General features: G+C 43.4%; 1 protein-coding gene across 3 annotated transcripts in view; it reads right to left on the bottom strand.

The window, feature by feature from the left end:
- Positions 1 to 25,492, bottom strand: part of GRIN2B (glutamate ionotropic receptor NMDA type subunit 2B) — a 219,378-nt gene that overhangs the window by 56,540 nt on the left and 137,346 nt on the right. For all 3 annotated transcript variants that reach the window (XM_061361769.1, XM_061361777.1, XM_061361760.1), the window contains one exon: positions 24,067 to 24,181. In XM_061361769.1, coding sequence (XP_061217753.1) covers positions 24,067 to 24,181 — 115 coding nt within the window. The remainder of the gene's footprint in view (positions 1 to 24,066; positions 24,182 to 25,492) is intronic.

Genomic DNA, 25,492 nt, shown 5'->3' on the forward strand with positions numbered 1-25,492 from the left:
GTGGTGTGTTTTGGATTTAGCATGAGAATAATGTTGATAACATTGAGATTTTAATTGTTGCTAAGTAGTGCTTACCCTAAGACAAGGACTCTTCCCTTTCCCTTGCCCTGACAGTGAAGAGGGGCACAAGAAGCCAGGAGGGAGGACAGCCAGGACAGCTGACACAAACTAGCCAAAGGAGTATTCCATACCAGAGAATGTCATGCTCAGTACAGAAACTGGGGGGAATTAGCAGGAAGGGCTGATCGCTGCTAGTTGGGCATTGGTCAGCATGTGGTGAGCAGTTGCATTGTGTGTCTTGCGTTTCTTGAGTTTTATTTCTCTCTTTTTATTATCTCCCTTTTCATCATTAATATTTATTTTATTTCAAATATTTAACTGTTTTTATCTCAACCCACAGGTTTACCTTTTTCCGATTCTCTTCCTTATCCCACTGGAGGGTGGAAGGAAGGAGGGAGTGAGCGACTGGGCTGCATGGTACTTAGTTGCTGGCTGAGGTTAAACCACGCCACCTGCTCGTCCTCCTTCAGCTTCTCTGAGACATTTCAAGCCTGACTTTCCACTCCCTCCTGCACCCATAGGTGTGCCAATGCATCTTCCACCTTGATAAGAGCAGTTAATCCCATTGTGCAATATTTCAGGACGACAATCCAGGCCACAGAAACTCAGATTACCTGAGACCTGCTGCACTTGTTTCACTTGTAGCAGAGGACAGGCTGGACAGCAGTGGTCAGGAAGAAACCCACTGAAGAAGGAAGTCTGAACTGTGCTCTGGTGTGCCAAGTGGAAGCCAAGAGCTGTGTGCTAGGAGCAGGCAGAAGCTCTAGGCTGGAAGAAGTCAAGCAGCTGAGATCATCAGAGAAAGAAGGTTCCTCTACAGCTACTACAACAATTAGCTGGTTTCCTGGGGAAACGGTGCAGTTCCAGGGATGAGCTCTGATGGGCAAAATAGCTTTTCCATGTACTAAATACCATGTGCACTCTTCAGCACAGACAAGGACCCAGGTGTTCATCAATTATTGAGCTTGCTTGAAAAGGCATTTAGGAGAGTGCACAAGAGGCCAGTCTGCAGCTCTGCCTCAGTCCCAGCTGGGCTGCTCTCAGAAACCCAGCCAGTGAAAAGGGAAAAGAAGGAGGAAAAAAAAGAGAGCAGGAAGTAGTAGAGAGAGAAGAAAGGGAAGAATCTAGTAGAACATTCCCCTTGCCAAAGGAAATCATGCATAGCACAGGAAATGCCTCCTTGCTGCTTTGTAGTATCATTCCTGTACTATAACCCTCTCCCTTCCTACTTTCTAGGATGAAAACTGAAAATTCCTTTTTACTCATCGTGCAGCCCACACACTCTGAGGCCATCTCCTGTACTGCAGAGAAGACCTTGGATTGGAGTCAGATCAAGGCAAGAACACACTATTGCCCCAGCAGTAACCACATCTTGACCACTCTACTGCCCTAGAACTCAGTGGACTTTACAGCTTTATTAAGAACTGCCATGTTTACCCAGTTCAATGAACTATGCATCATCCTAGGTTCTTCTGTGTCAAATCATATTTAGGGAAAAAGACAACTGTTACTCCAGATCATCTGCCAACATTCAAACACACACACTGTCAACACACATCTTCACATGGATCTGCAACAGGAAACTGTGTCCTGATAAGAACAAGCCCATACATTTGCTACCATTTGCTATGCATATTGTCCATAGCCAGCATTTAATCTCCATTATTGCTTTGGAGATGAAGCACAACTCTCCAGAAAAATGAGATATCTAGGTGCAGCTCCCTCAGGAGAACCACAGCTGATGTGCATTCAAAATGAGAAAATGAGAAGAAATCTCAAGGAACAGCTGCAGTCTCAAAGAACATCCACTCACAATCACTCAGAACTTTTCTATTTGTGAACTAGATTTTCTCAGATGTAAAAAGTCACTTATGCCATTGAACAAGCATGAAGATTAAATGTGACCAACCACAGAATTATCCTATCACTTAAAAGTGTGTATTTTTATAAAAAAATAAGTAGGTTTTTTACTTCATAACAATATAACTTGAAAAATGCTCAGTAAGATCAATCTCTACGAGCTTTTTTGTTAGAGATTTTTGTTGTAATTTTGAGCTGCTAAAGAAACTTTCTGCCTAGTACATACCAAAGTAAAAGTGTTTTCGATCATCATGATCCCCAAAAGGCAGAGCTTTCTAAACTACAAGCTTGTGGAGGACTATACGCAAGTGTAGCAGACAATATGAGATGCCTGGAGACTTAAATTGTTTACAATCCAAGAAAGAGAGGAAGTATTATTTTTTTTTAACCCAGAGTCTTTAAAAGTAGCTACAAATTTCTTTTTTTCATTAGGTTTTTGGTGTTTTTTTTTTTTAATTTAGGATCATAATCACACACCTTTGGGACCTAGGATATACTTTTCCACACACTGGAGCATCAGGTTATGGAACTTGCTGTCATGGCACACCAGTGGGGGACATGGCTTGATGCTAGCTAATGAGGAAATAACTGAGCATTCCCAGGATCAGGATCCATTCCTAAAATTGCTATGGCAACAATTAGAAAGAAGCAAAGAGACTTGGAGTCACAAGAGTGGTAAAATCTCTTGTGATACAGGTTATAAATCAAGACTGAAAGGAGTGAAGTTGGCATTAGGCAGTTCACACACGTGCATAGAAAAAGAGGCAGTGCTCCACACACTTCCAGGATCAGTACCTCTAACTCACACATAGAAATACATCCATTTCCTCATGCATCCTGTTAAGCACAAGTTCCTATATGCGCATCTACAACTTTCTGCAGACACCAAACACAACTCACCTGTCCCTCACACAGAATAGCATGTGCAAAGTTTTGTCTGCCCTGCAGTTACCTCACTGAAATGTGCATCTCCTGGAAACACTGGGGAAACAGGTCTAGATTCCCACTCAGTACCAACCATTGCCTGTTCACATCCATGTTGATGTTTGTTTCCGGGCTTAGATTTGTTGTATTGGGTGCAGCAGCAGGCAAAAGCCAGAGGCTAGCCTGGATGGTTCCAACCTGATGCCTACCCAACACTGTCATTGCCCAAGATCTTTGGCTATTGAACAGGTAGCAGTCAAACAAGATGGAAAAAAAAAAAATATCACCCCAGAACTAAAAACTTTGGCTATTTTTCCTAAAGACATAATACCAATGGGGAGGCTAGCCCCTATAATTATGTTTAAGCCATTCCATAAGTAAGTCTGCCTCTGCTGACTGTCCTGGCCTAAGGGGAAACTCTGAAAGAACAAAGATTTCAACATAGAATTCTGCCAGAACAGTATCTGTCTCTAGCACAGTGTTTTCTTCATTTTCCCAGGCCCCAGGGGACCAAGGGATAAGGTCTTGTCTCCTGAGTCCAAATCACTGGACACCTAAATAACTCCACCAGAATTTTTAACTCCTTTCAATATCTGTGGCGGAGCCTGGATTGACAACCTGGAGATGAAATTCACTTTGCTCTCCAGAAAGGATAAGCAAAAGTAGTCCTACCTTGTTACGGAGAAAATAGGACATTATGTCTTCAACCATTCTGAAGTCTCCCCCAGTATTAGACTACAATGAACTCATAACCTGCTGAGGGGATGCTACACTTCTATGGTCAGAAAAGCCTGTAGCATAGAGAAGAGGTTTCTTAGCAGCTGCAGAGAAAAAACAGTTTCTGATCACGATTGAAAGCCCCCTGATCTGTGTTCACCACGAAGTTAAGTGGCAGAGATGTTGGACTGAAGAAGATCTTTGGGATTCCATCACCCCTTTCTCTGGCCAGAGTTTAATTTCTTCTGCCATTTCTCCGAGCCTCTGTTTCTCAGCTAGGAAATCTGGTTTCTGGGCCACATGTGAAGGGGAGGGAATGGAAATTGTCACAAGGGTAGCTTCACCTCTCCTTTCTCAGCTTTTCATGGGGAGTTTGTATGCATATTAAAGATGAAGGAGGAGTCAACTGGTCTATAGCGCATGCCATCACAGACTGCAGGGGTACTACCAGAAGGACCTAGGGCAATCAAACATTGCCTTTGCAAAGGCAGCTGCACTTTAAAATATTTAATTGAAAACTGCTGCTACAAAACATGTAATAAGCAAAGAACACTTGCCCAAGGCCACAGGTCAGAAGATCATTGATACTTAGCATTGCTTTAGGACAGAGAATTACAAAATGTCAAGACTTCCCTTTACTCAAGTAAATAAATTTGCTAGGAATTGGGGTATGGAGGAAATTTTCCTTCTTTAACAATAATCCTCAACTGATTTATCCCAGAAATATGTCCCTTTGTAAATGATATTGTCACAAGACAGGATGGAAATCAAAGTAAACAAATCTTTGTCTCCTTCAGATGGATTTAGAAAATGGATCAGTAAAGAAAGTTTTAGTGAACTGCATTGAAAGAGTTTAGGCATTTCCTCTGGATGTGGCAAACTGGAAGAGATAAGGGTTATCACTGTGAGCTTCGGTCCGAAATCTTCTTCCATAGCAATGGCTACACAGCTGCAGGTATCTCCAGATAACCATGATATAAATGAGAAGGAAAATGTTGTCTCCATAACATAAAGCACCCCTTTCAACAATAAGTGCTGATAAGAGTGGTCTGTGTAAATGAATCCATCCACAAGACAGAACTGCAGAAGTGCAGGTGCACTAGCAGAAAGAGGAAACTTGACCTCATCTACTGCTGCAGGCTGCTGTGCGCTCCTCCCTTTCAACCAAGTCCCATTTCCTGGGATTCTCCTAGAATGAGCTGTCCAAAGCCCACCAGTCACCTTGCTTAAGGAAATTAGAGGCATTGTCCTAACCAAGATGATGGCCACTTTTTCTGACTGATCTCCCCTCTTTTGACTAAGGAGTTAATAAATACCTCAGCTGTGATCTATTACTTCTTATATTCCACATTTCACTGTTCCCTACTCCCCTGCATCCCCTCCAGTTGAAGTGTGACTCCCCTGTTCACTGCTCTGCCTCCCATTCCTTACCATTTCTGGTGTCCTCTGCGTGTAAGAGAGAGATTGTGTGAGAATACTTTCTTCAGAAGAGAAGCCAGAGAAGGAAGGACAAACAGTTTACTAGCCAACAAAGAGGTTCCAGACACCATAGATGTAAGATCTGCCAAACCTTGTAAGATCACTGGTTCTATTTATTTCCCATTCTGTATTGTGTATTATTTCAATCTCTTCAAGTGCAACTGTAATAAAATTGAAAAACATCCATGGAAACACTTCCAATTAACACAAGGTCAGAAAATTACATTATAGACCTCCACCGCCCATAAAGAAGAAGTACACCCAACACTTCCTTATGCTACCATTCTCCTCAAAATCAGCCTCAGCAAACAAGCAGACAGTGCAACTTGTCTTAAAGGTCAGCAAACTTTGTCTGCATGTCCAAGGCCATGGAATAAAGTATCACTATTTAGTACCCATTGCCAAGATCATAGCAATGGTAAAGCTACATGTACAAATCTACAGATTTTTAGCTCAGCCTAGATAATTTCAATCCACGCTGAAGCATAAAGCTACAAAATGCTCAGGATGCAAAGCTACAGAGGTCTACAGATAACAAATTCAGTACCTTTCAGATGTAGCAGAAACACAAAAGAAGTTAGGCCCACAACTGAAAAAGAGATGCGCTTCGGGTCACTGCATAAGCATTATGTCATTAAATGGCTTAACCTCACTATGACTTCAGCACAGGCTCCTGCACAGTGCTCTGTGGCACCAGTAGTAAGAGAGATAATGACCACAGCAAGGGCAATAAAAACACAGCAAGTAAAATCGAAACAAAGATGTTTGTAAACAGCTACTTTACAAACATCTGGAACAAGGTTGCCAGTTCTTGTCCACATGTCCAATACAAAGTAGATACAATACCCTGGTACCTGAAGTTCAGCCATCCAGGCTCCTTTTGAAGGCAAATCGGAACATAGCCTAGTGTTTTTCTGAGCCTTTCTGTCTTCTTCCAGCTAAGTCTCAGCATCCAAATCTACCAAAAAGATCCCACTCACACGCACATGGAGGTCTTATCCTCCAGACCAACAGCCCCTGCCTACGTAAGCAGTTACCTCAACCTACCCTGTAGCTGAAGGGAGTAGAATGGAGGTGTTAATAGGTGTCTGAGTCAGCAACTGAATCCTGATTATTACAACTGTCACAGCTTCCCTGTTCCCAAACCTGGGCTGAAACAGATGAAGAAAATTAGAGGTCTTCAGATCCTCTTCTGCACAGGCAACTTAGCAACCACCTTCCCCTGCAAATAAGCCTTCTGTCAGGCAGACATAAAAGGAATGCTCATAGAATCATAGAATAATTAGGATTGGAAAGGACCTTAAGATCATCTATCCCTAGTCTGTCTTTTGTTAGAAACATACTTATAGAAGCCCTTCCTGTTACTTTTGACATCCTTGGCCAGACTCAATTCTAACTGAACCTTAGCCTCCTGACCTGGTCCCTAGCTTCCTGGACAATGTCCCTGTATTCTTCCCAGGCTGTCGGTCCTAGCTTCCACCTTCTATAAGCTTCTTTTTTCCTTCTGAGCTTGCTCAGCAGCATCTTGTCCATCCATGGAAGACTCCTGGCCCTCCTGCTGCACTTCCTACTAGTCAGGACACAGCACTCCTGAGCTTGTAGCAGGTGATCCTTGAATATCAACTGGCAGTCTTGGGCGCCCCTACCCTCTAGGGCTATATCACATAGAACATGACTAAGCAGGTTTCTGAAGAGGCCAAAGTCTGCTCTCTTGAAGTCCAGGGCTATGACCTTGCTGCATGCCTGTCTCACTGTCCTGAGGATCTCAAACTCAACCATCTCATGATTGCTACAGCCAGGGCTGCCTTGGAGCATCACATTTCCAACCAGCCCCTCCCTGGTGGCAGGCACGAGGTCAAGCATGGTACCCCTCCTTGTCGGCTCCTCTATTACTTGCAAGAGGAAGTCATCTCTCAAACAATTAAGGAACCTCCTGGATTGCTTGTGCAGGGCTGTACCATCTCTCTTGCAGATATCAGGGAGGTTGAAGTCCCCCATGGGGACAAGGGCCTGCAAGCATGAGGCTGCTCCTATCATCTACTTTGAAAGACATCTGTTTGCAGTACCTCTAAGAGTTGCTCACAGAAGGTTCACAACCTCTTGTGTCCTCTTTCTATAGAGGTCAGGGTGATGTCAGAAAACCCTTGAAGCCAGTTTCAGTTTCCAGTGCTGTCTGTATTATGCTGCAGGTAGATAGTTGACTTGCCACATTGCAGTATTTAGTTCACTTGTTCTGCAAAGTGCTGCAGAAACGAATGACCAGGAAAAACAGAATTCTAAGCAGAAATAATCTTGGCTTAGTCTCTACCCCAAAATTCAAATTTGTGATCAAGGATGCAGTCAATCTGCTTTCAACATAGATCTCATGAGAGCTATTTATTTTAACCGTTCCCCTCCTACCAGTCCCTTCTTCCTTTTCTTGGCCATCTTCATATTCTGGCTTTGCTGAGCTTTGCACCACTATCCTGTCTGGAGGACAATGTTGGGCATGCACACCTCACATGAAGAACCAGGCAAGGACTGCTGTCCCAGTCCACCAGAGAACAAAGATGGTGCTTGGTCCCCGGAAAGAGGGTGTGCATCAGGAACTGCAGTATCAATTTTACAGCATCAGTATAACTCATAATAGTCAGGTTTGCAGCAAGAGTGCAGCTTCAGCTTCTGGAGTAAGGAAGTGCAAGACAGCACAAGGCAACAAGGAAAAGAGACAAGCTTTTCCTGACACTGCAGAGAATGGTGTCTGGGCAGCCTGTGAGAGAGGGCTTTCAAGAACAGAGCACCTCGGTTTTGTCCTAATTTAAAGAAACCACCTTGCAAAGTTGTGATGCTATCTAAATATTTATCACTCTTACACCTCAGTAATTTTTATGGTTTTTCTGCCACAGGCCAGGCTCACCATACTCACTGTAACTCACCATGCTCACCATAAACCCTCAATAAGGAAAGAGAGTGCAGCTTCACATTTGTCCAGGAGCTCGACCTTGAACTCGTATCCATCCCTAGGTGTTTCCTCAGAGATCAAGTTTGGTTATTCCCTCAGCATCTGCACAACTTCCCATTTATCATTGCAGAACCTTCTGAAGCAGAGAGAGATGGTAATTTCCTCTGAACGAGGTGCGCTGGCTAAGAGTATGTTCTTTTTTTAATACCAGAATCATCTGGTTTGTGTTTCTGGCTTCCTGAAACACACAGAAATATCCATTTGAATATAAATGAGAGGAGGTCCCTGACATTGCTTCTTTTGCTGAAAATTTCAAAATAGTATTCAATAATTTGAGAACAAAAAAACCTAAAATGAATTTGTACATATTTGTAGCAATAAAAGACTTTAAATTGTCTCTTTTCAAACTTTGTAGCCTTCCCACAAAAAATTGGAGTATCTCAAAGAAAACAAGCACCTTATAAGAAAAATGTATTTTAACTGAAATACTGATTTTTCATCAAAAAAACCTTTCACAGCGTTTTCTGCAATTTAACTCAATATGAGCTGGTTTGGGGCAGAGTCACTCAGATATGTCTGTATATTTAGGCCTCCTTCCCAAGGTATTTCCCTAAGTATCTTCAGATTACATATCACTAAGACAAGCCCCAGTGAGCATGATATGGTGTCCTCAACAAAAAAAAAGGACATGGAACTGTTGGAACAAGTCCAGAGGAGGGCCACGAGGATGATCAGGGGACTGGAGCACCTCCCATATGAAGATAGGCTGAGAAAGTTGGGGCTGTTCAGCCTGGAGAAGAGAAGGCTGCGTGGAGACCTCATAGCAGCCTTCCAGTATCTAAAGGGGGCCTATAAGGATGCTGAGGAGGGACTATTCATTAGGGACGGTAGTGACAGGACAAGGGGTGATGGTTAGAACTTAAACGGGGGAAGTTTAGACTGGATATAAGGAAGAAGTTCCTCACTGCAAGGGTGGTGAGGCACTGGAATGGGTTGCCCCAGGGCAGTTGTGAATGCTACCTCCACGGCAGTGTTAAAGGCCAGGTTGAACAAAGCTTTGGGTGACATGGCAGGGGGGTTGGAACTAGATGATCTTAAGGTCCTTTCCAACCCTAACTATTCTATGATTCTGTGATTCTATATACAGATGAGTCAACCAGTGCTTCTTTCAGGATAACAAGTCACACTTTCATAATACAAATATCTTTATTATATCCCTTTTGGTGTGTTTCTTTAAATGAAATTATACTAAGATCTTGCCTTCAGGGCACGATTTACCTATAGAAGCCAGATCAATTGACAAGTCCTCAGCTTGAAGTCTCCTGCTGACCTTCCATCATCCCTTTAGAAAACCTCCACTGCCTTTCACTTCAGATCTGCACAGCTGTAATTATCTTGGAGATGGCAACTGAGGTGGAACACAGCACTCAGCACAAGTGCAGAAAGGTAGCACACAACTTGCAAGAAGGCTTGAGACATGGGCTTCATCTTAACCTTGCATCCTCATTTATCTGCACTAACCCTGGCCACACTGCAAGCCAAATCGAACCGCAACCCCCCCTTCATAACATCTTTCTCCTGCTGTTGCGCTCTACAGAAAGCTTCAATAGTCCCTATGGATCCTTCTCCTGGGTGCCTTCACCCTGATGCTAGAACTGACATCTAACATCCACAAATTCTACTTCTGCCCACTGCTCCCCAGTTCTGCCCTTCATGGTTACCACTGTACACCTTCACATGTGCCACTTAAGCCCTGAGGGTTTCTCCTAAACAATCTTCTGATCTCCACATAGGTCCTCTTACTTGGCTCTTGAGCCTCTTCTAAGGCACCCATGCAGTGCCCTCTCTGCAGCAGCAGACCCAAGAGAATTTGCCCACTTCTTGGGGTGAAGGTCATCACTTCAGCTGGCCACATGCTGCTTGGAGGAGCAGCCTACACAGGATCTCTGGATCTCTGTGCCAACACAGTGACAGCACTTCTGAAGCAGAGAGATCTTGGTGGAATCCAGGCTTGTCCTCACTTGAGCCTGTTGAGGTTGGTCTTTGCAGGCTCCTTCTTTTTCAGAGACAGCAAAAGTAGTTTTGAGCAGGGGTATGACATTTAAGCCCTCTGAATTGCTTCCTGGAGCAGTCAGTCATGCCACTGGGCACAGGTTCAACCTTATAAAATTTACCTCCCTTTTTCCCCTGTGGTCCCAAGCTCTGAGCCTACTCAGCAGGATGGGGGCCAAGCAGCATCCCTGCTGCCAGTGAGGCTTCATGCTAAGCTCCCCCTGTTGTGTGAGTTTGTGCTCAGAGATCCTGTCTTCCTTAGCTTCCCTCATCCTGTACATCCTGTTCCTCTTCCATAGCCAATGCACAAAAAAGGCAAATGCTCCCCCTTTCTGGAGCAGGACGTGAAAACATCTGATCCTTCACTCACATTTCCTTCATTTTAGATCCTAAATGAAATCAGGAGGAACTTTTTTTCTCTTTTATCCACACCTCTCACTGCCCCCTGTCAGAATTATTCAGCTCTCTGAAGCTTTACCAGATACAGTGTAGGAAAGACACAGCAGAAGGAATTAAATAGTATTGTTAGGTATCTATAATTATCTCAAGTCATTTTTTCCACAGTGTAGCAATTTCCAGTCTCTCACATCACTCTCTTTGGAAACCAGATGTTGACCATGTCAGCTGTGTGCTAAGAATGCATTTTCATGAGTTGCATTTCTTGGTGTTTGCAAAGTGATGGTGGTGGCGGAGGGGGACGCTCCTGGAAAATTCCACCCATGCAGGCACAGTGTGGGCAGTGCAGAGACCCGCTGGGCTCCTCAGGGCACAGGGGGATTCTCAGTCCTTTCTTCTGTCACAGCACAAACTAGGTGCCCTTCCCTCAAGCAGAAGACAAGGGAAATCTCTAACACTCTTCTGCTCATAGAAGGACAGGCAGGGTGACTCGGAGGAGAGCGTATCTGAGAGAGAGAGGATTTCCCTTCGTAGTGCTGTGCTGCTTGCCCTTCAGAACAACACACATACAGACATGGAACAACTGAAACAAAAGATTCGGTGGACGTCTCTCCAGACAGTTCCTTTCCACTTGCCTTCCATTTGGCCTGTCCTGTCCCATACTCACAGCAATCAGGCCCCCAGCATGTTCATCACACAACTATTTTGCATCTTCTGTAAGAACCCAGTGATCTCCATTAATCTAAATGCACTTTTGCACTACTTCCTGCCTCCCCATTACTATTTAATTACCCTCAGTTGGACTATCTTTCCTTGTTGATTATTCCCTTCAAAGACAGAAAATGATCATACTCTCTATCTGGCAAAAATATATATTTGGGAAAAGATCTATCCTCAGCAACCAGGCAAATGTCCACTCACTACTACCAGAAACCAGGTTTTAACTAAAGTTCAAGCAACATTGCATAGTAAACCCTGGCAATACTTCAGTGTTTATTTGAGACAGGGGACTTCTTAATGGAGAAAGTCCTTAGTGCAGATTTCACAAGACTGTACTCTTTTAATCTTTATTTGTAAGACAGTGTCTCCATTAGTGCCAGGCTGGAGCAAGGTGTCTGGGCAATGAGCAGGAAAAATGTATACACACACAGGATTTATTCTTGGACCAAATACAGAAGACAGAGCACAGATGAGAACAACTGTTCAAATACAGACACGCAGATCTCTCTATGGGTCTGTTCCTCCACCATCCCAAAATCCAAGACCTCAAATAGCAGCCCTTTTTAAAAGAAAAGGGACAAGGCATGAAGCTGTTGGAAGCTACAGTTATAGGCTGATCTATACACAGGAGGAGTTCAGGGAAAGCAGCTGTCCACAGGTATCCCCAGTCAGAGGCAGAAAAGCTACAGAAACAAGATTCTGCCATAATCCCAGCAGTCTTTACAGAGCAAACATAATTAAATTCTGTGATACAAAGAACTCTGGCCTTGGTGAAAATGAGCACACATCTAAGAGGGAAAGCAAATAGCTCCCACTTCTAAAAAAGAACAAAAGTAAAACATTGGCTTGAAAGAAATGACCTGAACAATCCCGAATTCTTTAAACACCCAGATGATGCTTGGAGCGAACAGTTAAACTCAGCATGCAGGAGGTGATCTGAGGCAACAGACTGCACAAGGGACTCTTTCTATTATTCCCAGATCTCCCAGCTTGGGAGGTGAGACAGCTGTATGACACTACATAGACTGCAAAACTTGCAGCACACCTCTGCTGCCCAGTGCTGCACCCAGTCTATATTGGTTGATTTACCAGCAAACACAATTTCTTCTCAAAACCCACAGGATTACACAATACCAGGGTGGATCTACTAGAACAAAAGGATCTGCATCATCTATTAACATTAACACTGCAGTGTGCACCCCATGTTATGTGGTGGGTGGCAAGCTGCCCTGCTGCACAGTTCCCTCAGTCTCGGAAGGGCCAGCTGTGAATGCTCCAAAATGGTTCATGCATGCATGCATGCATGCATGCATGACCAAAATGGTGTTCCAGTTACCACGCACCAAAGTGATTTTTCAAAGCAGGGCCTGAACAATAAAGGGGAAAAATAAAATAATTACAGGCATTGCTTCAATCTAAATGCAGGTTTGTTTGCTTTTCTGAATTTTCCATGAATCAAACTCTTCAACACACACCCCAAAATCATGTTCTTTATCAGACATGATTAATAAAAGTGATGGAAATTTGGATTCAAACAAACATCTGCAAAGACACTTTGAGTACTCACTGGCAGAGGAGTTTCAATGATTAAATGAATTAATAAATATCCCAGTCCCAAGGGCTAGACCTACTCTCTCCTGAGATGTAACTGAGACTGCAGTTGAAACCTTCATTCTGAGTCAGGCAGAAGGGACTCGAATGCAATTTTCCCATTGCCCAGGAGTCTGTCTTCACCGTCTGGATAGCGAGGCTCTGGGATCTGGGGGAAGATGCTGCCATTTCCTCCCCCACTTTGCCTCTGTGAACAGTATCTGAAGACTTTTGTGAGTCTACATGAAAACACCAAAATGCCAGTTTTCATTTACAGTAATAAAACTTCCAAAATAAATTATCCATATCTAACCAAAATTAATGGATCTTTTCATTGATCCTGAACTATGTTTTGTCATAGACTCATTTGTTCCTCCCACCATATTTCTGAAGCTCAGGCATTATCATCTGGAAAGGGAAGGGCACAGGCCTTATCACTCCTGGCATTTAATGATCTTCATAATTTTCCCCCAAAACAGGCTTTGGGGACAAAACTGGCAAGAGTGCAATTAAAATTTCCTCTCTTCCTTCAATTTGAGACTCCTCTTTCTTACCCTACGTGGCTGTGCAGCCTTGTTTTGCATCATTAAGCAGCCTAACCCCATTCCACCACACAAGAGGCTGAACATCACTCACAGTGAAATGTTGCCTGTATGTTAATTCTGCTAAGTGCTTAGGATCCTTCTTGAATAAAGGAACAATAGAAATGTAAGTCATTATCATGTACAGGAACCGAGGAAATAAACCTAAGGGAAACAAGCACCAGAAACTGTCACACAAAATGCAGACCAAGTCAAAAGCTTAAACAGGAACAAGAAAAAGGCTGTCAAACAATCTTCTAGGCTTGGCATAGTGAGAGACACTGCAGAATGCAGCTAGCCCAGCAGAAGGAAATTAAATAAGCCTGACAAACTGCTGAATCAGCAGAAGACAACACAACCCCCAGCACATTTTAGAAATGAACCCAGGTCAGTAAATGCCAGAACCTTTCACAAGGAAGAAAGGCCAAAGAATAGTGACAGAAACTCAGATAACCACTACGAAGCAACAAAAGAGTGAGTGCTGGGATCTAACATTACCAAAGGCAGTCTGAAAAAATTACAGACTCGGGGAAAACACAATTCAGGCAGAGGGAAAACAAACGACGCTGAACATATTGTATGCTCAAATCAATGACACTAAACGCATGCTAGAGTTCAGGAGCAGTGAGAGCAACTCAAGCACACAGTAGCTTCAGCAATAACCACAATTTTAACACTGAGGTACCTTTGAAAAGCAACAGACAAGTTAACACGTAACAGTGCAGAGAAAGCCACAGGGGAAAAGACTGTCCTAGTCTAGTAAAAAATACTGCCAAGATGCAGGTCAGCATCAAGCCAAGTCAACCATGCGCTTCGGGATTCAAACCCAAAGCAAGGAGAGTGTGAGAGCCCAGCACAAAAATGCTGACCAGAACCAACACCAGAGGAAAGAAACCAAGGCAAGGACACAACAAACAAGCTATTCCTTACTGGGACAAAAAAAAAAAGAAAAAGTCTGAGCAATTTCATACTAAGTAAAATTTATTTCAAATTCATTCAGAAGCAAATATGACCAGGCTTCTACTCCAGGAAAAGCAACTGCCAAAATCCTAGCAAAAAAAAAAAAAAAACAAAACAAAACGGGGAAGAGGCAGAGAAAGAGAAACAAAACCAGCAAAACAAAAAAATAGGCAAAAGGAAGAAAACCTTAGGGTCCTGTGAATATGCAGATGAGGGCACAGCAGCCCCTCCCTTCTCTGAAGCCCCATGGAAGGAAAACAGAAGCTCTGGCTCCAGCTAATAACATTCAGAAAACATAAAACTAGAAAAAGCAAAGGATTTACAGACCAAGTGAAAACATCGTTGACATGAGACTGAGTCTCAAGCAAATGCAACCAAACAGATGAAAACACACTCTCAGGCACCAGGGGCACACTCACTCACTGTGAGCCTCCTTCAGCAGAAGTTAGCTAGCATTTCCTCCAGACTCAGCTTGGTTGCCTGCTTCCTCTCTGTCGCCATTTCTTCACCAATTTCAAATCTTAAAGTTGCCAAAATTCCCATGCTTTCCTTATCTGTCTTTTCATTGCACTCTCTGGCCACAAAAGCACTGTGAAATGTGAAAAGCAACGGAATTGCCTCTTCCAATGGCACTGGGGAACCTGTGCAATTTCTCACTGCTACAGATTCCCTGAAGTGATTTCCAGTATGTGGCTAGGGACAAAGCAGGGGAAAGCAAAGTTTGCTGTGCTGTGTATCCATCTGGTATTGTAGGACACACAACTTCCCCACTGTCACTCCTGAGTGAAATACAGTTGGATCAATTACTGTTGGGCAGATAAAAAGTCAGTTCACTCCTAAATGGAGTTTGGGGAAAAAGTCATTCTCATGCTCAGGTTGAAATAAGAGAAGGATTGTGGCTTGAACAGATGGCAAGAGAGGGGCTTCGTAGAAGCATAGATCACTTAGACATCTCACAATGACATGCTTTGCTTAAAAACTGCAATTCATGAAATGAAAACTTTAGAAAATTTTCATTTTCATATGACATTTTTCTATCAAAATTGGTCTATGCTAGTATATTTAAATGACCTGAGTTTTTTCCTTTTTTTTTCTCAGATCAGAAAAACATTTTCTATAGACTCAAAAAGAAATATAAATTTGTTTTCATTCACCAAACTAAAAAAAAAAAAAAACCCACAAAAAACAGCTATGTTTCTTTCTTTCACCTCTAACCAAGTCAAACTCTCCTTCCTGTTTTTTTCAGGATATTGAGGATGTTGCGGACTGATCAGGCATGATAGGGTGGATCCTTGGTACTGTGTTGCAATAGAAATATTTAATTACTGTACCCATGATTTAAAGCTCATCTTCCCACAGCAGCTCAACTATCACCTGAACTAAGATCTGGATGTTTATCATCAACATGCTGGGAAAACACATTGCCACAATCAATGAAATGTTCACGGTTATAAAATCATAGACTCATACAATGGGTAGGGTTGGAAAGGACCCTAAGGTCATCTAGTTCCCATCCCCTGCCATGGACGCTAGACCGTGTCACCGAAGTCTCTGTCCAGACTAGCCTTGAACACTGCCAGGGATGAAGCATTTACCACTTCCTTGGGCAACCTGTTTCAGTGCCTCTCCACCCTCACAGTAAAGAACTTCTTACTTACATCTAACCTGAACTTCCCATTGAAGTCTGAACCCACCACCCCTTGTCCTATCACTACAGTCCCTGACAAACAGTCCATCTCTGGCATCCAAACGGAAGGACCACAGACACAGCTACACAAACCTCGAAATTGATGAGAAGGAGGGCTTTTGACCAGAAGTGATATGACTCTGGCACTAACACACCAACCCTGCACTGAGAGCTGTTGCTGCATCGTTAGACATAGCCTTACTACAGGATTTTTGGATCCTCTGTAAAGTTAGGATTATCCCCTTGGATATTAAGAAGACTGAAAATTTTACAGCAGCACTGGATATCTTTGTTTCACCTCAGCCACAGCTCTCCAAGCACACAAAAGCACCCTTACTGCTTTTCCCCCATCTGCCCTTCACACTCCCAATGAGGCCCCCATATGCATGCACAAAGCCAGCTATAATCCTCTGCTGCCTATCAAAGCGTTCACAAGAGTTAGGCAGTTGGTGTGTAAAGCCTGCTGCCTACCATGCTGACTAATGTTGTCTGATTGTTCTCTTGTACTCCCCCGTTGGTCCATCTGTACCCATCTGCTGCCTTTTGTCTTCTAATTAAAGTGTAACCACTTTGGGGTAGAAGCCACCTTTCTGGTTAGCATTCACACAGCTCCCTTCAGACCAGAGTCTCAAGTCCATAAGTGGGTACTGGAAACAGCAATGGTGATGCACAAGAGGTGACTGCAGCAAGAAGGAGCAGTGACACCCCTCGCTATGTGGCATAGGCAAATCAGTTGGAAGAAAGACCCAGACTACAACCCTTACCTAGAACTCGACCAAGGCAAGAGCAGCCTTCTCCCATGGCTGAAAGGTGTTATCACAGTACACTGGGTACAGTCCTAAGGGTTGCTCTATCCAATGAGTCAGGTTGGCAACTCCACTAAAAGTCAGATGGCTGCTATCACTGTCATCAGCTACACCAGCATGAAAAACGTAGAGGCACTTTGAACTTAATAAAGATCTCTAGATTTTCCAACACCTGATTTGCATTAGAGGACAAGGTCTCTCCAAGAAGCCGTTATTGTTTCAATGTAAGAATTCCCTCTGGTAGCCAAGGAGTAGGGCATGGTGGAGAAGAGCCAGAATATTTTTCTGCAGGCTCATGAATCATGCAAATACACTCCAAAATTCAATCAAAGAAAGTCAGCAATTGCTTCAGCAAAAGGCAAAGAAATCAAACATCTTATACTGACATATAGTGGTTAGGAGGAGGCACGCACCTAGTGCCCTCTTTGGCCAAAGAGATGGACTACCTCATTACTGCAGGATGCAATAACCTAATCTGATGGTCTGATACTATCTGTCTGCAAATATACGTTCAATCAGCATGTCCCCAGGATTTACATAGGAGGCTTTTTCACAACACTTGTTCCATTTATCACCTGATAAGGAAAGCTTTGTGTGGCACTTGCATCTGTCCTTCTCCTTAGGAGTCAGTGTAAAGATTAACATGGCCAGAATTAGCCACAAATACATACAGTTACGTGTTGGACAAATGTGAGAAGCCAGGCCAAATCCTGGCAGTCGGTGCAGCATAGGTGCACAATAAAGCCATCTGGTTGTCTGATTGAATCAGGGTCATCAAGAGACCAATCAGATGTGACCTAGATCAGGTATCTAAGGGACACTCAGTTGTGAGTGGGGTATCCATAAAATATGTATTCTTTGATGCATGACTGGTATCTAATGAGAAACAAGAGATTCAGCAAAATACAGTCTCTTAGAGAAGTGTCCAGAAAGAACACTTTACAAACAAGGGGGGAAATGCACGTACAGACTCCCATTCTAATTTCAGCTATATGTGCTTAAATCCAGAACAGTCCATCTGCCCTAAGTGAAGCTATATCCTTCTAAAAACCGGTTCTATGGGAATAGAATCAGTCACTAACTCTGAGTAGGTTTAAACAAACTCCTATGCCATTTCTCCTCAGGGACAATGAGTCATAAATCCCCATGTACACAGGGAAATTAGCAAAACAGGACTGATTGGCAAAAACAATCCAATCTTGTCTCACTGTAAAAGGAGTCGGTGGGATAAAAAAACATTTCCTCTCTGAAGTCCCTGAACATGCTGGCAAGATACCAGAACTCCACACGGAGAACAGAACCTGACCAAAGGCAGTAACTTCTACCCCAGAAAGGCAAGCATACCTGTGCATGCATGTGTAAGTGATCAGAAAGGCTTCCTCAGGTGGGCACCAGACAACACAAGAAGGAAAACGTCATCTTTCTAAAGCCAGGGGAAGGCCTTCAAAAAAGGTGCTTGGATTTGTACAGCTGTAGACTTTACCTCAATACCCTACATTCTTGTTCTCTTCTTTTTAAAAAGTCTCCTTCAGAAAATGAAATTTAAAAAAATTTAAAACCTTCCACCTGCTAAGCAGTATAACAGGTACATGATTCATATTGGCCTTTCATGGAGTGGCCACTACCACACAGTGTGTGATTAGATTTTCAGTTTTTTTTCTTTCCTTTCCTTTTATTTCTGCCACTGGGACATTGAAGCACACAAATAAAGGATAGTGAATACTTCTTTTAATGCATAGAAAGACTTGAGACCAGATTTGAAAGCTGTGTCATCATCGAAAGCTACAGCCTCTTCAGTGTCTCTGTGGCATTCATCATCAGCCTTCCAAAGCTTCAGACTGCAGGGGGTGACAAGTCCTTCCATAAGGACTTTTGTTTGTAGTCATCCACAATAGTCTTCATGCGCCAACTGCCTGCTCATACAAAAGGTACATGGTAGAAACTTGCAGAAATGATGCCCTCACTGGGCCAGGCTTGAAGTTTTTGCTGATCAGCCTGTCCGTAACCCAGTTTTTCTTTTCTATCAAGTAAGTGGTCTCTTGTGAAACACTTCAGGTTCAACTTGTTCACCTAATCACAGAAATGTAGGCTGGCAGAGAACCATGAGAGATCGCTCACTGCATCTACCAGCTCTAAGGCAGGACAAGATAGATTTAGACCCCGTGCTGTTGGATATTTTTCTATGTATTCTCCAACAAATGAGCCTCACTAGCAAATGAGCCTCACCATGTCTCACCATGCTAACAGTCAGACATCTCCCTACATATCTAACTGAAATATTTCTGCTTGAAAATTTAGCAAGATGTCTCCTTCTTTCTGCTTACTGTGGACATGAAAAGCAACTGACCATAACGTCCTTTTTTCAACGATTTAGGTGTCCAAAGATTTACCTTGCTCCCCTTCCTCTCTTTTTTTCTTGCTAAACAAACCTTATTTTTCCATTTTTATTTTCTAAACTCTTCTTTCCTTTCTCTAGCTCTCTCCCACATGCTGAGGGAACACTTTTGAAGAGTGGATGGGCATAACACAGTTCTGTCCCAAGCAGTGGACAGGGTCACACAAGTTGCAAACACACCTTCTATGGACTATGACTGAGGCTGAACGTATCACTTGAAGTGCCATGTGAAAGAGAGCTGTGGACCAGCTTTTCACCCTGTTGCAGTGTTAGGAAGTACTGAAAGTGTACAGTCACCAAGGCATCTGACAGCATGTCACAGCAAATGGCCCCATTCTCAGGGAACACTAACGTGGGCAATGGTGTAAGGGACCAGACTAAGAGCAGCCTGTCAGTGAATTTGTAATCATGGCCATACTGATGGCTAAAGGAAGCAGAACAGATGCTGCTAATTGATTTTCAGAAGTTCAAAAGTCAAACGCTCATAATTATAGGAGCAGCAGCAGGCAAACATTTCATCTACTGATGGGGATGAGAGTTGATAGGGGCAGAGGATTAGCACATGCAGCAGGAAGAATGAATCTTTCAGCATAAGTTTCCTATCTGTCCTCCTCTAAGATGACTTGTAGTGACACCCTGACCAAACCCATCATCTGGATCTTTGCTTGTCCAGCCAGGAGCAGGAGTTACTGGAGCTTGCATGGTAAAAGATGCCCCAGGGAGACTGCAAATTAAAGGCTCTGTGGGGTGGCACAAGAGGTTGCTGTCATGAGCTACATTGCTCTGAATCCCCCCGTGACACACCTAAGGAAAGAGGCAGAGAAACACCAGTAAAACTAAGAGGCTGAGAGCAACCTAGTGATAGAAGTGATGCAAAATTCACTAGAAATCAGAGAAAGAATTCCAAAAAGGGCCTCAGACATAGCAACATTTGAGTCATCCCCACATTTGCAAGTAGGAGAATCTGGGAGCGAATAGGACAGGTCCACTGTGCCTTGCCTCAGTAGAGGTGGACTAGACAGCAGCATTTGCCATCTCTCACAAAGAGATCATAAAGACACAAATAAGTCTTCATCACGTGTGGGATTATAGGAGAGCAGAGGAGTAAGGCAGCTACTAAAGAATAAGCCTGGGTAAAAACTCTTCCCATACAAAACATTACACCCCACAGACACAAAACCTAGTGTAGTACCGAGTCTCTGGCTCACCCTGCAAGATCTCTGGGCTCAGCTCATCACTCTATCGAGGCAGGACCCTTCATGGGACATAAGGGTGGACTTCCTTTACCACCTCCATCTGCATATCTGCCTCTCTTTGATAAATACAATGGGGGCACCTAAGCACTCTAAATACACCTAGGCTATGTGGCCAGTGAAGCAAAGGGCTCTGCTAAGTAGCTGATTAAAAGGTAGTGAGGGAAGGTATGCAGCCTTTTGCCCCTAAGGAGCAGAAAATAGAAAAGTGAATGAGATGCAGCACAATTGCTTATCACAAGAGGAATCATTACTCATGGCTACAAGAGCAGAAGAGCTCAGGATACTGCCCTGTTCCAGAAAGTGGTTGCTCTACATGTTCTCTCATGATTGTTAGCCCGGCAAGGCCTCAGTCTGCCTGAAGGATGCAGGAGGAGATTTATGATTAGTCTGGGGACAGCTGTAGCTCTTCTGGAAAATGAATTCCTGTTATGAAATAACTGGTGAGGTTTTGAAGATATTTATGCCCAAACTGGGACAAAAAAATCGAAATCTAAAAAAAATTCACAGATTGAAATCCTGAAACAGTTCAGTCACTGAATCCTTGCTGCTCAGAAAATGGAAGGCATCACACATGTTTTAAAGCATTTCTTTATATGTGTATACACCATGAGACCTACTTTGCACAATGTATTTTGCTGTCTTTCAAGAATCAACTGCTCTAAGCTCTACAGAGCAGTAAATTGTGTTATGAAATCCAGAGGAGACTAATAAAAATGATCAGAAGACTAGAAAACTTGACCTACCAGGAGAGACTGAACAAGTTCTTGTTTCATCTACAGCAGAAATGACTGGGAGACAATGTGACAGAAGCCTTCAAACATACATAGAGAAGATAAAAAGAGGAAGAGAATCAACAATTCTCTATGTCCACTAGAGAGATTCCAAGTAGTAATGGGCTTAAACTGCAATCAGGGAAATCCAAGATAGACAGTAGAAAAACTCTGCAGGAGAAAGAAGCCATGGAAGAGATTGCCTCAGGATTTGATGGAGTTCTTAGCATCGAAGGGATCTCAGAACAGGTGAGACAAACATCTATCAGGAATAATTTCAGCCTAGTTGATCCCTCCTTTGGGCACAGGGAGGGACTAAATGACCTCTTGATGTTCCTTCCAGGCACGACATCTGATTATGGATAAAAGCATGCAGTGATGTAGTTAAAGACTGAGCTATAGTGAATGCACACAGGTGGACTGAATCGGTGTTTCCTGTGCAGCCTTTCACCTACCATCTCCTACTGTCTGAGTGTTTGACTTAGGAACTCTCCTGCACTTTGCACGGTTTCTTATGTATATTGACTAGAAGTTGCCAGGACAAAGCACCTTGCTAATTCAACAAAACTTAGTGAGAGTTTGGATGATTTTACACTGCAAAGCAATGCACTTACAAAGGTACTGGGAATGTGTGCTAATACTATATGAATAATTTCTAGCTTGTACTGTGGCAGTGCCTGGGGGCAGCTGTTAAGGGCCAGGACATTAGCCATATCGTCACTTCAGACTAAGGGCCTGACTCTCTGCAAACACAGAACAAAATGATGATCTTTGCCACAGAGCTCTGTTTCACCCTTATATTTTAATATTTGCATTTTTGCTGAATGGAGAAAAAAAAGAGAAGAGTATGAGCTGCCAAGTTTGAAAGGTATTTGGCTGTGATTAGAGCATGTTGGAGATTATTTCTGTGTTTTCCACAACTTGCCAGTGTAAAATTCAAACAGCTCAGAGTTTGATTATAATAATCTGATCTTCCAACTCAAGGTAAAACATTTCTGTTCAGGAAGCACTATGGGATTTTCATATGGCTAATACTGTTGTTCGCCATAGTCTCATTTCAGTCCAGCTCCTATGAAATGAAGAGCTGTTTTGGTTTAACGAATGCCAAGTAGTCCCCACAGACAGCAAGGCTGAGGAAGGTTCTAGGTCTAGCCCCAACATTCCAGCTCACCAGCATCCTTTCTGCTAATTGGTTCATCTGAGAGACCACAGATACACTATCAGAGACTGAACAACTGCTTTTACCACTCCTGGAAACTCCTGAGCCCTCAGTGAGGCTGTGACAACGTAATGCATGTGACAAGCAGGGTAAAAACAGGACTGCATTTATCTCTGCCTCCCCAGAGCCTGCAAAACATTCCAGCAACAAATTCCCCACAACTATCCAGGCTAATAATCCCTATCAGGACTTATGCTGCTACTGCCTCTATTTCCTGCTTGGATAATGGAATTTTCCTCTGTGAGAACAAATTTGGTGACAGCTAGGAACAAATCCTCCTGGACTTTGCCTGGTGAGCTTCAGTGAAGTTGCATGACGGACAGAGCCTAACACGAGGTCTCTGCAGTGTGAGCTTTGCCTGCCCACCCTCTCCGCAATATCCCACCAGCCTGCCTCCAAGCACGTCCAAGAATTGTCCACATGTGCTGATGCCACACCGTATGTTTCTTCACACTCCTGTCCCATTGAGACATCTGCTGACTCTCCCAGACCATACACTCTCACCTGGTCTGCACAGCAGCAAGACTGTGAGGTACACAGTTCTTCCTGGAAACCAGGAAGAAGATGGGACCTTTCACCCTCTCCCCTCTCCTGCAACTACTGGGAGACCTTAGTGCATGCCAGGCACTAAACAGATTGCTTTTCTGCCTCCTTCAAAAGTTGTTCCAGCTCTTTTCTGAATGCACTTCTCCTGACAACTCTTTATTTCATTCTCATTTCCCCATTAATTTCTTCTTGGCTTTTGCCACGCAGCCCACTTGTAAGTCCATGCATAGAACAAGCAGCCAACAAGAGGTTTGTTGTGGCTGATGAGGCAAAGAGGCATATTTCTAAGCCATACATGATCACATTCAGACCAAGCTCTTCATAGGTATTGAGAGAATTGAGAATTCTGCTGAATTCTCCTTGCTTTCACTCTGACTTCTCACCCTGATCACTTTTTTTGTATCTTACTTTCTTAGCCCTCAAACTACCTCTTCTGCTTCAATTCAAACCCTTTGGGAGTGCGTGTTCTGAGCCTGGACCACTGACATTTATGTGGGAAGTGAAATGAACCAAAGGAAGTGAAATGAACCAAAGCATTACATTAACACAAAAATCCACACCATTTCTAAAATGGTGCTTTGGGTTACATGCTAATTATTCAAAAATATGCAAATTTGCATCTTTGAACAACTCGATATGATCTCACATACACATCCTACTTAATGCACCATCCTATTGCAAATGACACTGGCCAGATATATCAGGCAATGAAGTTAACACTGGCATATATTACTAAGTAGCTGTAGCTCAGTCACAGTCATTTAGCACACTGAACTTCACTGCCTCCAAGCCACACAGAGAAATATTTTCTGTCTCTGCCATTGAAACCCATGGCAGAGAGGTCCCTTCTCTGAAAGGCAGGAAAACTTACGTTCAGAGGTTACAGACAAGAAGCTGATTAATTTTTTATGCACGCTAATGGAAGAATGTAATGGCATCCTGCATGGAGAAGACAGCAGCCTGGGTATTGGAGATACCAGTGGTCCAGGATGCAAGGAGATTGCCAGTCTTTGATGAGAGATACAGAAAGGTGGGGGGCATTATTTGCCTGGAGCCTTCCTCCATCCTCCCCCCAACACAGTTTGAGAATTACCAAACATGTCCTACCCTCTCCCACTTCCTCTCCTTGGTCAGAAGGATGATCACGAGTTTGGGATGCATCTGGTATCCGTCCTCACTGAATGACAAATTCCTGCCTTCAAAGGTGACATTGATCAGGTACCTGCAGGAGAAAGAAAAGAGCAAGAAGAACATTAATGCTTGGAAATTGAACCCAAAATGAGAGTCTGCCTCCCCCCTGCATTTTACATTGGGAATGTAGGAGCACAGAGCAAAAAATGGAAAATCTAAGAGGAAGGGAGTGGGAGAAACAAGACAATTACTTCAGGACTTTGGGACAATCAGATAAGGCAATTGCCTCAGTTCTGTGACTGGGATAGGTAAGACATGCCCTACAACTGGCTGCCAATGAAATCCTGAAAGCACAACTAAGAGTCACACACACATGAGGGCAGATGGATCCATAGAAATCAGCCATGTAAACACACTCCACAGCCTATTCTTTGCTTACTCTCCAATGGGGATTTCACATGTCAGCTGAGGACAGCAATGGCTATGGGTGAAGCAGTGGAGACAGCCTAGCCCAGCCCAAATATCAAGGCAATGATAAGAAAAGCTGTGGAGAGCAGAAGGAGCAGCACATTGGTGAGAGCTCCATCCCTATCAGATCCTCTGAAACAGCTTAGGAATAGGAACAGCGGATGTTGAGATAGCCCAGTGGAAGACCATTTCCCTAAGGACAGAGCCATGTCTTACACCCAGCAAGATCAAACTAAAGGGTGATCAGCACTGCAAATCCCTGCAGCCAACATTAATGATTCTCTTTGTCTGGAAAGTCACTTCCATACCAGGCACTCTCCTTTGGGGTATCTCATGTCAGCTGTACAAATGGACTATTAAACAGTCTGGGCTTCAGTCTTATTTGTCCTAAGGCCTCTTCACTCAGCTCAGGCAACACAGGAGACCTTTAAGTGGGCAGATATTACAGCTACACTCATTTCAAAGCCTTGCTGCATCGTGAGAGCATGTTAAAGTGAAGTTGCTGTAAATGAGAATCAGGTCTATTGTTTTCTTAACTGTCAGACCATCCAGAATGACACTGTGGGGAAGAGGGGGAGGCAAATACACATTTCACAGTTCAATGGTTTATACGACATCTCCGTGACACTCTGACAGCTTCCCCTGTTAATATATTTTACTTCAATTCACAATCCCATTGCATGAAGTAGATTTTGCCTTTATACACCTTCTCTGGCACCAGTAGAATCACATCACGGTGAGAGGCAGAGATGATCAAGCTGCCTGCAGGGCTAGCCCCAGGACTGTGCCCTCCCCTGCTTTGCCCAGTTCTCCTATAAATTACACAATCAACATTTCCATTACAGACATGAGAGGTTCTTTTGCTCTATTACACCATGAAACCAGGAAACATTCCATGACATTCAGCTTCAGTTTGTCCCTTCTGAATTCAATT

Source organism: Neopsephotus bourkii, unplaced genomic scaffold, assembly GCF_033783945.1.
Source record: "Neopsephotus bourkii isolate Nb327-2 ecotype Australia unplaced genomic scaffold, CSIRO-AGI_Nbou_v1 NB_107, whole genome shotgun sequence".
Classification (NCBI taxonomy): Eukaryota; Metazoa; Chordata; class Aves; order Psittaciformes; family Psittacidae; genus Neopsephotus; species Neopsephotus bourkii.